At 43.4% G+C, this 12,885-nt stretch overlaps 1 protein-coding gene across 5 annotated transcripts in view; it reads right to left on the bottom strand.

Moving 5' to 3' along the window:
* The window catches only part of CPQ (carboxypeptidase Q), a 402,483-nt gene that overhangs the window by 107,140 nt on the left and 282,458 nt on the right, over positions 1-12,885 (bottom strand). Inside the window, exon 6 of one of the 5 annotated variants that reach the window (XM_035708505.2) lies at positions 10,584-10,786. The exons of the other annotated variants lie outside the window; for them this stretch is intronic. Within the exon in view, the coding sequence (XP_035564398.1) occupies positions 10,749-10,786 (38 nt within the window). The 3' untranslated portion in view covers positions 10,584-10,748. Of the gene's footprint in view, positions 1-10,583; positions 10,787-12,885 lie in introns of those variants that run through there. 5 annotated transcript variants of the gene reach the window in all.

The raw sequence follows: 12,885 nt of genomic DNA, 5'->3' as shown, positions 1-12,885 counted from the left end.
GATAGATTTGAACTCTTGAATCACATTTCCGTTAAGAGTCCCACCTCGCAAACATCCAATGGGGAAGATTCAAACGCATAGCACGATATCTAAGAAAATGATGGCAAATCAAGTGCAAGTACCAAGACTTCTCTTACAAACTCACACTCACCAGAAGGATTCTTGACATTTCATTTCTTATGAAGATGGCACCGTGCGAGAAGAACGAACGTGTTTATACCTGAACCAGGGATTACAAGGCGGTAATACATCTCCAACACGCGACTGAGATGACGAGATTCCTGGGATCTCCGTTCAATACCAAATAGCAGACATGAAGCACAGGCTGCTTATCACGCAGAGGCCCTCATTAGGGGAGCCCTCTTTCGAGCGCTCCTTTCTAGGGTTAGGGCAGACGGGATTCTATCTTCATTTTTCAAGATGTTCTTTGAGTATAAAATCAGTTATGAGATCACCTACACTTGTTTTAGGGACCACTAATTAACCATAATTTTTATTCTTGATTTAAGTTTGGGTTTTCAGGCCATAACGCATTTGATAGTATCAATACATTTCTTAAAAAGTAAATAAGTAAATAAATAAATTATTTATTATGCAATAAATAAATAATTTATTATGCAATAAATAAATAAATTATTTATTTATTTTTTGCATTTTTCAAAATGAACAATATATATTTCTTTGACCTGTTTATAAGCCATTAATCATCTGCTTTTTGACACATATTTCCTTTTTATTTTTTATTTTTTAAAAATTTTATTTATTTTTTTAAATTTATTTTTTACTGGTGTTCAATTCGCCAACATATAGCATAACACCCAGTGCTCATCCCATCAAGTGCCCACCTCAGTCACCCCCCAACCCCCCGCCCTCCTCCCCTTCCACCACCCCTAGTTCGTCTCCCAGAGTTAGGAGTCTCTCATGTTCTGTCTCCCTTTCTGATATTTCCCACTCATTTTCTCTCCTTTCCCCTTTATTCCCTTTCACTATTTTTTATATTCCCCAAATGAATGAGACCACATAATGTTTGTCCTTCTCCGATTGACTTATTTCACTCAGCATCAAACCCTCCAGGTCCCTCCACGTCAATACATTTTTTGAAATCAGTTTTGAGCCACAACCAAACCCTCGTCTTCTTGCGTGCTACTCCATTCTTGGCTCCCGAGGTGATCTCGGCCAACGTTTCTGCTGAAGGATAATCTCACCACCGGACAACAAGACCATCAAAATGCCCTCCCCCCCCTTTCCTTCCGACTGCACTGTGGCGACCACACTTTGAGCCCTTGCATCACTGCAGTCACCAACTGTTTCCCCCGATTCCCTCTGTACCCTGCCGCCGGATTCATCTTTCTACAATACTGCTTTGAACGCGTCCCTGGCTGTGTGACAATCTTGAATCACTCCCGACCACCTACGGCGGCAGCCCGCCTCCACACTGGTTTTGAACATGCATCTCTATCAGTCATACAATTTCGAGCACGCACCGACACGTACATGTACATACGGCCATACACTTACTATGCTAGTGAATGGTCTTTCTTTTTCTTTTGAAGATGAAGAACAAATGCCTTCCTGTACCCAGATGGCTAGCCCATGTCGCGCCCGGCGTCAGAGGCCACCGGCCCCAACCTGGAGCCCAGCGGCATTAGCAGGCACCTGAGGCTTTGTACAGGCCGGTTCCAATCTGCCCTCCAGACGCTCCTCCAACGAGTCCCCTTCCCAAAGCCTACATTTCAGGTAAATTGGTCCCTTCATTTTCTTCCCATCTCTGTACTTGTGCTCCTACCCTTTATCCTACCCCGCTTGCCCTTCCTTCATCTCTTGACTTACCTATATCCTCAAGAGCTTTTAAGACCCCGCTCAAATTCCTTCTGTTCCATCTCTCCTTCCTCGGAACCTCAAAACTGTTATTTCTTGTTCCACCCTCTTGGCAACTAATCACGATCAATGTGCTTTCTGCTTTGGGTCTGCACACGGAGCTCCTGGTCGATCCAAGGGCTCCGTACGCACTTGTTGATGAACGGGTTAGCTCGCCTAATGGAAACTGTTGTACGCTGCAGCAAGACAGACACAGATTAGATCTATAACGAGAACTTTTGGACAGAGGATATTTTTAAACATTAAATCGGTTAACGGTTACATCAGCCTAAGGGAAACTAGAGGCTGGAAATAAGGTTGAGCTTGGGCAGGTGCGGGGCACGGAAGGAGGCTGGAATCTTTGCATCTCTCTTAGAGCTAGAATATTCTAATCGATGCCCCTGCAGACACGGAGCCCATCACAGGGACACGGGACTGGCATTTTTCTCAGGAGAAGTGTTTGGCCTTCCGGGAGACGTGCTGTTTATTTCAAACATTTTCATTCCTCACTTACGGAGAGTGTGAGACACATTTGTATTCTCCAGATAAAACTCAGAGCCAACGCAGGGGTGTTTACATGAAATTTCAATGCTTTAAAATTTATGAACCTTACACTACCAAGGTAATGGATTATTTGACCTTATGGAGCTTTTGCTTTTCCAGGTCGTTGTGTCACATCGTATGTATAAAAGCTGTTGGCGTAAGAAAGAAATTTTATATAGAGTCTGTTAAAAGTATTTATAGGAGCTTGTCAAGATTTACTTCAAACCTCAGGGGATTGTCATCCGAGAAAGGCTCCCCGGGTCTATCTGCTGGCCTCCTCGGGCTGAGCTTACGGGGTGTGTTCGGTGACTGAGAACACTCTGCTTCTGAAATGAAACCAAACCCATGCGCTTATGAGCTTAGTGTGGGAAGGAATGTGATGCCTCCATTCCCGGAACTTTTCCCAGGACCCCTGTCCTCAAACCTTAAAACCAAACTACTAGATCTTTTTTTTTTTTTTTTTAACACTGTGTAGACACCAACACTTGAAAGAACATTATTTCTTGTGATGTTCCAACTTATTTAATTTCCACATTTAACATTTATTAAGACATTTATTAAGACATATCACTAAGACGTCCATCTCACGAGACACATGCATTTAAGAATTCGACTCCCATAAAAGAAGCAACTACAATTCTGTCACGGGGGAAGTGAATATACAAATCGGCAAATACGTGGACTAACTGTGCAGAAATCAAAAAGATTAAATGGGATAATCAAAGCTACTCGAAATATCAGACTCATTCATCCAACAAGTCTCTCTCTGCTCCAGGAACTGAGAGATTCAGGGCTGAGGAGCCCAATCATGCTCCTCGGACTCGCGGAGCTTACAGGCCTGAGGACAAAGACGGTAAGAAACCCCGATGTCGTTCTTGTCACTACTGCCATCGCCGTCATCATTGCTGTAGGCACTGGGAATTCATCTAAAATACTCATCTTTTAAAAATGAAGTTATCAAAAAAATAAAAAATTAAAAAAAAATAAAAATGAAGTTATCCTTGCTCTGGATGGAGAATCTGAGAGAGGGGAGAGAGAAAGAGAGGAACCAGAGCTGGGTTTAGAAGTAGAGCTGAGAGTAGGGCAGCAAGGTCACGAGAGCCTAGGTGAGGGCAGTCGCTCGGCAGGCACAGCATTGACGCGTCACCTGTGGGATCTGAGGGGTGGCCGACACCGGTGCAAGCTGGGGAGGGTGGCCCGGGCTCACCGCACTGCACCAGACGCTGTGCCAAGATCTTTCCAGATAATATTTCATGTAACTTTAGAAACACTCCCCCCTTTAATTCTGCAAAGCAACTAATACTGCCTTCGCCTGTTACACACAAAGAAGCTTAATTCCAACGCCTGAAATTAATTCACGTGCCCCCAAATGACAGAACCAACTGGTAAATGATGGAGCTGGGATGCTGAGGGCCCAACCCATGCTTTCAACCACTTCGGGCTTCCGCTTTCCCAGGCACTGACCTGCAGGGGAAGATCTCACCAGTCCTGTGCCCTCTCCCACCTTTTTTTTTTTTTAAGGTGAAACTCTCACATTGGAGAATATAATCTAACAAAGCTCTGTGTCTCTTCCTATTACTCAAAGGCCCATCTCAGCACCTTCCACTTCCATCTCAAACTGTCCAATACGGAAGAGGCAAAATGGCAGCGATTCGGCCTATAGACCGTGTGGTCAGTAGGGTTAGGACTGAGGCCACTGCCAGGAAGGACACTTTCTAGGTTGATGGAGATAAGCAATCGGATCCTAAGACATTCAAAAGCTGAATAACACTGGAATTTCAGCCTTACAGCAGCAGGAATGAGAAATGTCTTCAACCGCTGGGTCTGAAAATCATCACGAGCTTGAAACAAATAGGAAACAGAGACAGAGAATGACTTATTTCCCGTGTAGGTCGCTGAAGACTCACTTGCATTTTTTGGAAGCTGAGCTCCAGAAGTAATTAAACCGAATCTAAAAATCTATAAGCCTAGCATCCATTTGGGCAAACCAACAAAATCCATTTTGTGCACACAAAAGTCACAGGGATTCTCAAGAACCAGGAAAATATTATTGTCAAGATGACTGTGGAAAAGCATGTAAACATTTTAGTTTTTGTGTCAACAGTTAAGTCCTTTCACAAAACACAACTTCCAAGGACATTGCATCGGTTTTAAGTTCTCCTGTGAAAAAATGATTTTTTTTTTTAAGCATCCAGTTTCACTGTTCTCCACAGAGGGAGATTATTCCAGAGGGAGAATCGTAATTGGATTTAGGAACAGATCTGGGGGACCGCGGGGGGCAGGAGGTACTGGGCGCTTACCATGATGCCGGACCCTGTGCTACGTTCTCTCCAGACATTATTCACCTAATTTGCACAACGATTCCATGATCCCTGGAGCATTAAATGCCTGGGAGTGTCATCCCCGAGGTACAGACAAGGAAACAAAGACTAAAAGGACGTGAGTGATTTGCACGACATCTGAGGACGAATCTGGATGTCCCTTTCCCCCGGTGTCCGCGCCTCTCCCCTAGACCGCCCCGACTCGGCCGTATGCTGAGATGTGCTCCGACCTGCGGAAGACGAGTATGATCAGGCAAACGCTAAGGGCAGAGCCACTCCAATGACGTGAGTTGGTTTCTGATGGATGTTTCGCCGGGTCAGCCCTGTCCTGAGTCACTAGTGTTAAGTCACGACTCGCGACCACAGAGGACGGGGCTTGTCAAGCCTTCCTGTTCACGTCCACGTGGGCCCCGCTGTCTGACCCTCCTCAGATTCATACAGTAGGACAGGAAGAGGCCAACGACAATAACTTGGGCAAGTATAATCCCAGACGGTAACAGGTCGCATGACGGTGGCCTCTCAGAGCACATCGTTGCCGATGCCCCCGCTCCCAGGATGACGTGCGACGACAAGGTGCCCACTGGCAGGTGCCTACTGGCAGGCACGGGAGGCGGGACGGCGCCCGGCGACTGGTGGTCTCCCCACGGGACCCGGGAGGAGGGTCGTCGGCGCGGGGCTGTGGCTGGCGATGGGCGACACAAACTGGGAAGTGAAATGGCAGACGGGGTGGGGGGGCACTGTGTGTGTAAGGACAGAGGGGACTCGGCCCGTGGTCCCAGGCCCGTGGTGAGAACCTGCGGGCTCCTACCCTGCATGGGGCCTGTACCCCGGGGAGCAGCCTGTGAGTGGGTGATGGTGGCGACAGGGGACCTCAGGGACACACTCATGGGACACCGACAGGGAAGTCCCTGTTTGGACCCCACAGCCCGACACATGAGCAGCTTGGTCCTGGGGACCCATCGTGTCCGCGCAGGCCCCTCGGCCATGGGTGGCAGGCCGGAGGTTCATCCACACACGATGCACAAACAGCCGACGGCGCCCAAGAGCAGGCCAATGCCTGAGTGTCCTGGGCCCGGATCCTGGCCCTACGTCCCCCTGCCACTGGGCAGTGCCTCGCTCACGTCAGCCTTCTGGGCGCCCGGGGCAGGGCATCCACCGTCGGTTTGCCTGGAGTGAATGCTTTTGGCTTCCGATACTTGAGACGGCCGCCGGCATCACTGGCTGTGTTTAAGCAACGGAGACGTTGGGTCCTCCCCAGTCCTGGGCTGCACAGGGTCCCGGGAAGGGACCCGGGGAGAGGGGGTCACTGCCCCGCAGACAGCTGGCCGGAGGACGTGAGTGCGCAGACACCTGGTCAGTGCCAAGTGGCCAGGACGTTTGCACGTAACCTCTCAAAATACCACAGGTTCGAGAGTTTCAGACCAGCGGGCAGTCCCAACTGCCGGAAACCCAAGGCCTCCGATAGGCACTGCCAGGCTTATTTAGACTTTGCTACCCTTGCCGTGCATTTTGGGGGAAAGTACTCAGGATTCTATACAGCAGAGGGTCCCTGGGATATCGGCGGTTATTGTCAGCAGATCTCATGGAGCATAAGAAATAGGCAATAATAACCTTTTGAAGTTTCTCATTGCTCAGGGCAGCAATGTGTGTACATATGGGGAATGTATGCCTCTGGGGGGAGAGATCGGCCCTGAAAGACTGCAAACCGAGATTTGATGTCCAGAGCAACCACCACCACCCCAACTCTATGCACTGACATTCACACATTTAGATTTCACTCTATTAAACTTACAGCCTCAAAATGAACAAGGTTCACCTGTGATGAGTGACATTTATATGCAGTCAACATGCCCAAGCCCATAAGCTCCTCAGCACAGCTTAGGATTCAAGCTATGATACAACCTTTCCTGCCATCTTCTTCACACTCTTAAACGCTAGCTTAGGAGAGGTTGACTTTGCGGGTCATTCAAACTAGATTTTTTTTTTTTAATTTATTTATTTATTGGGGGGGGGGTAGAGGGGGAGGAGTCCTCAAGGAGACTCAAGCAGACGCCTCATTGAGCACAGAGCTGGATGGGAGGCTTGATCCCAGGACCTGAGCCGAAATCAAGATGTTTGACTGACTGAGCCATGCAGGTGACCCTCAAAACAGATTTTATATCAGGCCTTATGAAGTGATCATAAAGACTCAGTTTTTAGAGAAAAAAAAAAAAAAAAACAAACCTTCTATGCAGGCCACAGTTCTGGAGGCCCTTTCCCCAATCCCATAAGACATTATTTTGATTGCACTTTTCAAAAAATAAATTTCCTTTTTCTCTTAGCAGAAATCATATTAATCATGGAGATTTTGGAAAATGCAGGGAAAAGAAGGCATAACCCTATCAACAAGAGATAATCGTTGTTAACACTTTGGTATTTTCCTTCAATTTTGTTTTGAGATGCTTTTAAATGTCTTTAAATTGTTTCACAATATATACACATATATGTGTATGTGTGTGTGTGTATATATATATGTATATATATATATAAATCCATTGTATTTCCAAATATTTCATTTTACAATTACAATCCAAAATATTTCATTTTACATTACAACTTAAAAATTTATCTGTTGCTTCACAGTCTCCCTAAAATTTTATTTATATTTGGCTGCAAGATATTCCATTAGAAGGATGAAACATGATTTTCAATTGTTATACTTTTATTTCCAACATTTACTATCACAAACAACATTGTAATGACTGGTTTCAAACATAAAACCTTTCCTGATATTTGAACTTTTTTGAGGATAGGTTATAAGAAATAGAATTAATCAAAGGGTATATTCAAGGATCTTTACATATGTTGTCAAATTGCTGTCCAAATAGTGGGTATCAAGTTATATTCCCATAAACAGTATAATGAAATGCCTTTTTGTTGTGCTCTTGCCGGTAAAAATTCTGTTTTTAAATCACTAATTTAGAAGGCAAAGATGGTCTTTCATTGTTTTGAATTACATGTATTTGATTAGTACTGGAATTTAACCTTTTTTTAAAGATTTTATTTATTTATTTGACACAGAGAGAGAGAGGGAGCGAGAGGGAGCCAGCAGAAGTAGGCAGAGTAGCAGGAGAGGGAGAAGCAGACTCCCTGTTGAGCAGGGAGCCGGGTGCCGGGCTCAATCCCAGGACGGGGTCCTGACCTGAGCTGCAGGCAGACGTTTAACTGACCGAACCACCCAGGCGCCCCTAGAATTTAACATTGTCAACTTGATTGTATTACATATTTTGAGCCTTTTGCTAATTTATTCATCACTTCCTGGGGATTTTTTCTTATTGGTTTGTTTGAAAGTTTTATGTATTATTAGGGTATTATTGGTTATATTTCATCAGAATCCCTTCATATATTTAGAATTAAGTTGTATGACTTTACTATCGGTCCTGAATCCTCAGACTTCTTACTAACATTTCCAAGGATGGCCTTGGATTTCACATAATAATAGTGAATTAGGAGAACTACAGAAAAAAAAAAAAAAAGATGTCAGAATGGTTAATTCCAGAATGTAATTCCATTTCTAGCATTATAAATTCAATATTACTGTTTTTCAACACATACCAAAATCCTTCCTGAGGCTGAGTAATAAAGACAGGTGCATATGTCATAGGTCATAGTGACCATAGTTATCAAGAAAATAACATCATATTATCTAGCAGAGGGATGAGGTTAAATGTACCCTTGAACCATGAGAATTATTTTCTCCCCGCTTGGTTGGCATGGTAAGAAATAGTGCAATTCTAAAGGCTCCTTCCAAGCACAGGTCGTCAGTAGGCAGCCAGGGTTATCTCAGGCCTTAACCCAACCCTTTAAGTCATCAGATTCTCCTGGCAAGGTGTGCACATGCCTGCAGGTCGAGCCAGGTAGCAGCAGAGGTAACTCCACAGTGGGAATCCCGCGTTGGAGTCTCAAAGTGCAGCAGAGCTGGTTACAGCTGAAGGCCCGAGACCCTCAGGCTACCCGAGAAACACACAGGTGTGCATATGTATACGGGGTGTGTGGGGCCCCAGCAGGTAAAGTCAAAGGTCTACAGACCAGTTGTATTCCCCTAAAACAAAAACCTGAAGTTTAGAAACAACTAAACCATACAACTAAACTGTGCTTTGAGGTGCTTCAAAAGGTTTTAACATTCATTTTCCTGACCTTCCCAAGAAATCAGTGTTTATGATTACATTAGTTTTATCAATGCAGTAGCTAAAATACGAGGATTTCACTGAATGTCCACATTCACAGAGCTTCAAACTTGCGGAGCAGAACGATATAAGTCAGACCTACAGACTGCAAGACTGGTCAACTCTGTGACGTCATCAATAGTTCCTGGGCTTGCTGTCCTCTCTATCCTCTGGGTGACTGACTGGCTCTCAGTTTCTCCAGAAATGCTGCCAATATCTAAAACCTTCATTCATACAGAGTCAACGGAAGACCACATTTTCCCCTAAGCGATCAGTGGGAATTTGGAAACAAATTTCTTAAAGGCTTCTCTTTTTCATAAAAGAAGGTATCATAGAATAGCCATTAAGAATCTGGGCTCCGAATTTGGCTTAAAATCTAGGATGCCCCACTGGCCATACCAGTTAAAGCTATGTGACCTTGGGCAAGTGACCTCAGCTTCTCCAGGTAAGTCTCAGGGAAAATGGGGATGACAAGTAGTACTGGCCTCATAGGGACATTATGAAGATGAAAGCAGAAAAACCTTATAAGTGTTCAGTAGACAGAAAGCATCCTATAAAGATAATCCATTGTTACTATAGTAGTACCATATGCTGCTTGAAATCCAATCTTCTGTCCCATAGACAATTCTTGCTATTTATAAAAAGTCTCTTAACAGTTTTGGGATGGTCTAGTGTTAAACAGCAAAAAACAGCAGCCAACTAAACTGAGCTGGACAATGACTACATGAGAAGTGACAGCAGGCAAACAGCTGAATCAATAAAGAAGAAATCTGTTTTACAATAGAATGTGGGAATAGACCTCTGGTCATTAATGGAAGCACCAGCGGTATTTCATATCTCCTCATTCCAAAAGGCGAACATTTTGTTCTTGATAGTCTTTAGCCGACCTAAATGTAAATATACGATGACGCTTTTAAGATGTCATCTTGCTTGGTATCCTTTGACTTTTTTTTTTTTTTGAATATGAATGCTCATGTCTTGCCTGAATTCTAGAAAATTTTCAGTAACTTCCTCTCTGTTCTCTCCTACTGGAACTACATACTGATGTACATAATACAGCTGTTTGTGTTTCAAAATCATCAATAGTTTCAATTCTTTTTTTCTTTCTTCTACACAGTTTTCTCATTTACATATTCCAATTCATAAAGTCTCTCTTTGACTATTTACTCCTGTTGAAATTTTTTAAAAATCCAAATGACTATACATTTTGATTTCCAATAATTTTAATTGGTTTTATTTTGCATCCATATATTCTAGTTTCATTATCGTTTAGTTGTTATTTCATAAACACTTATTTTTTTAATGGATGCTATTCATTCTTTTATTTTTTGAAGATTTTAAACATATTAGTTTCTTATTTTCAAGTCTTTGCCACCATAATCATGCCACTCTATGATGCCTGGGGTAACGCAGCCTGTTATAATAGATATAAATTCGGTTGCTGCAAAATATGAGACTGATTAGATTGAAGGAGGGTATAAGTAGAAGAATGGAGGTGGTGTAGATTATATGAGAAAACCACCAAATAATTTCCATTTTTCTCAAATTGGATCTTAAAATACTGAGAGAAAAATATTGGATTATTTTAAGAAATAGGCTAGATTAAGCCATATGATAAATGGCTTGCTTTACAAACTCAAAATGCTAACTATACCCAGGTAGTTCTCATTGCCCATTGCTTAGCAAGAGTTTAAGACTTAATACTGTTTCCATTAACTGTGAGTGGGATGGACGAATGAAGAATAGAAGGAGGAATTTTAATGATGAATCCCACAAATGGCCAAGCTCAGTCAAGTGAAGCGATCATTAATATCATATCTCCTCAATTCCAAGAGTGTATTTGTTTTGCAGCCAATGTTTCTGAAATTAGAACAGACCAACGATCAATATATATGTTCACTGAAAAAGGTTCTTTTCTTTTAAAAATCTTCTTGTATATGAAAGATGCATCTTTCAAATAATATTATTTGGAATTAAAGAAATGGAATATTTTAATATCATAATTACAGAAAAGCTTTACACACATGCATAAAAACAAAAGGATAGCAACAATTTAGAAATTTCTAATTAAGTGGGAGTGACAGAGACCAATCCCTAACTGAAATTGATAGGCTGCGTTATACTATAAGGTCAGCAAAAATCTGAGCGTGGTCAAAACCAGAGGAAAATTAAATTATAGGTTTGAACTCTTTGGGGAAAAATAACCTTTTCCTAGCTCCCTAGGGTCTGCCCATATGAGAGCAACTTTGACTCTTCTAGCTAAAGTGAATTTTCTAATAAACCAGTGGAAACATGTTTATGAGTTTATTTTGCCCAGCAAAGAGGACCTTAATTGGTAGGAAAAAAATGAAAAGGGGATTTGTGAATGCTTTTGATCAGAACTGAGGTATCTCTGAGCGAAACGTTTCCCTTGAGGCTAAGAAAACATTTGAAGAGGCTTTCCAAACAGAAGAGCTCAGATGAAAGGCCGCAGTCCAGAATTATGAAGCAGTCATCAATCCTGGCTCTCTCGTGCCTTAGCAGGACTAGAGGTGAGTGATGGGAGACCGGGGACCTTCAGAAAACAAGGCCATTGGCCCCTCCTGGTAGGACAGTTCCAGATGCTCAGCCTACCTTATTTCATTAGTAGCAAACCAACTGCTTTGCTTTAGTCAATAAACCAACCAAAGCTCTGGGGGAAAACGGTAAAGTCTTTTAAAAAAAAATTGCCACTCAGTAAACCTCATCCAATGTTATGACCTAATGATTTAATGATTATTCCTTGGGAAAAGCTGGAAACTCGGGCATGAAAAAGACGGTCCAAAAGACAAACGGCATACGAGCACAAGCCACTGGTCGAAAAGAGGAGCCAATGGAAGAATGACAAAGGAGTCGAAAGTACGCAATTCCAAGAAATGAAGGACTCTATCTATAAATACACTCTGTGGAGATATGCTTTGAACTCTAAAGACTTTTCTATTTCCCTGAAGACTCATAAGATCAGGGCAGCCCGGGTGGCTCAGCGGTTGAGTGTCTGCCTTCGGCCCAGGGCATGATCCTGGTCCCACGTGGGCTCCCTGCAGGGAGCCTGCTTCTTCTCCCTCTGCCTGTGCCTCTGCCTCTCTCTCTCTGTGTCTCTCATGAATAAATAAATAATATCTTAAAACAAAAAGACTCATAAGATCAAGTTAAATTATAACTTAAATTTGTTATGATAGGACAGATTTTATGCCTTGTCTACTGGTAACACCCTGGGAAAATAAAAGCTGAACCTGGGGACTTATCAAGTAGAGAATCATGGAATAATAAGTACTTTGGGAAGGAAGGGACTTTGAAGGTCATGGATTCTAAAACCCTTCCTGGTCTGCAAATCCCGTGTGCAGCTCTGAAACCATATGACCCTAGAGGCTCTGTTTTCAGAGGACCTCTAGCCGTCAGCTGACCCTTCTCTTTCCTTCATACTCAAGTGACCCGAAGAGAAGACTGATGCTTCATCACCTCCACACCCCCTTCTCTTTCTCCCCTCGACTCTCTGCAACCAGCTTCCACTTTCCCTGCTCTCCTGAATCTCTTCTCATTAAAATCACCCGGAGTCCCCACTTGCTGAATCCATGAGACTCATTTCTGTTCTTGCCTTCTTGGCTTGTGCTTGGCGCTGTGTACGTATCCACCCTGCTCTCCACACATCCCTGGCGGGTTCTTTACTACCTCTCTGGCTACTGCTTCCTGCGTTTTTCAAGGGCTTCTTCTCTTCTGCCCTTTAAGTACTGGCCTAGCTCAGATAATGGTAATGACACTTTATTATCTCATCTGAATACTCTACTCGATCTACCTCATTTTCCTTGGTCCCAACCACCATGGACCCTACAGACCCACAAATCTAGATTTTGGCTCAGAGCTCCATTTGAGCCCCAGACTTAGATATTCAGACGCCTGTTAGAGGTTGTCATTTGGATACCGTACAGGTGCCTCAAACTCAG

The sequence above is a fragment of the Canis lupus genome, chromosome 29 (genome assembly GCF_003254725.2).
Source record: "Canis lupus dingo isolate Sandy chromosome 29, ASM325472v2, whole genome shotgun sequence".
Lineage (NCBI taxonomy): Eukaryota > Metazoa > Chordata > Mammalia > Carnivora > Canidae > Canis > Canis lupus.
Note: the sequence above shows the minus strand (reverse complement) of the source record. Positions and strands in the feature narration are given on the sequence as shown.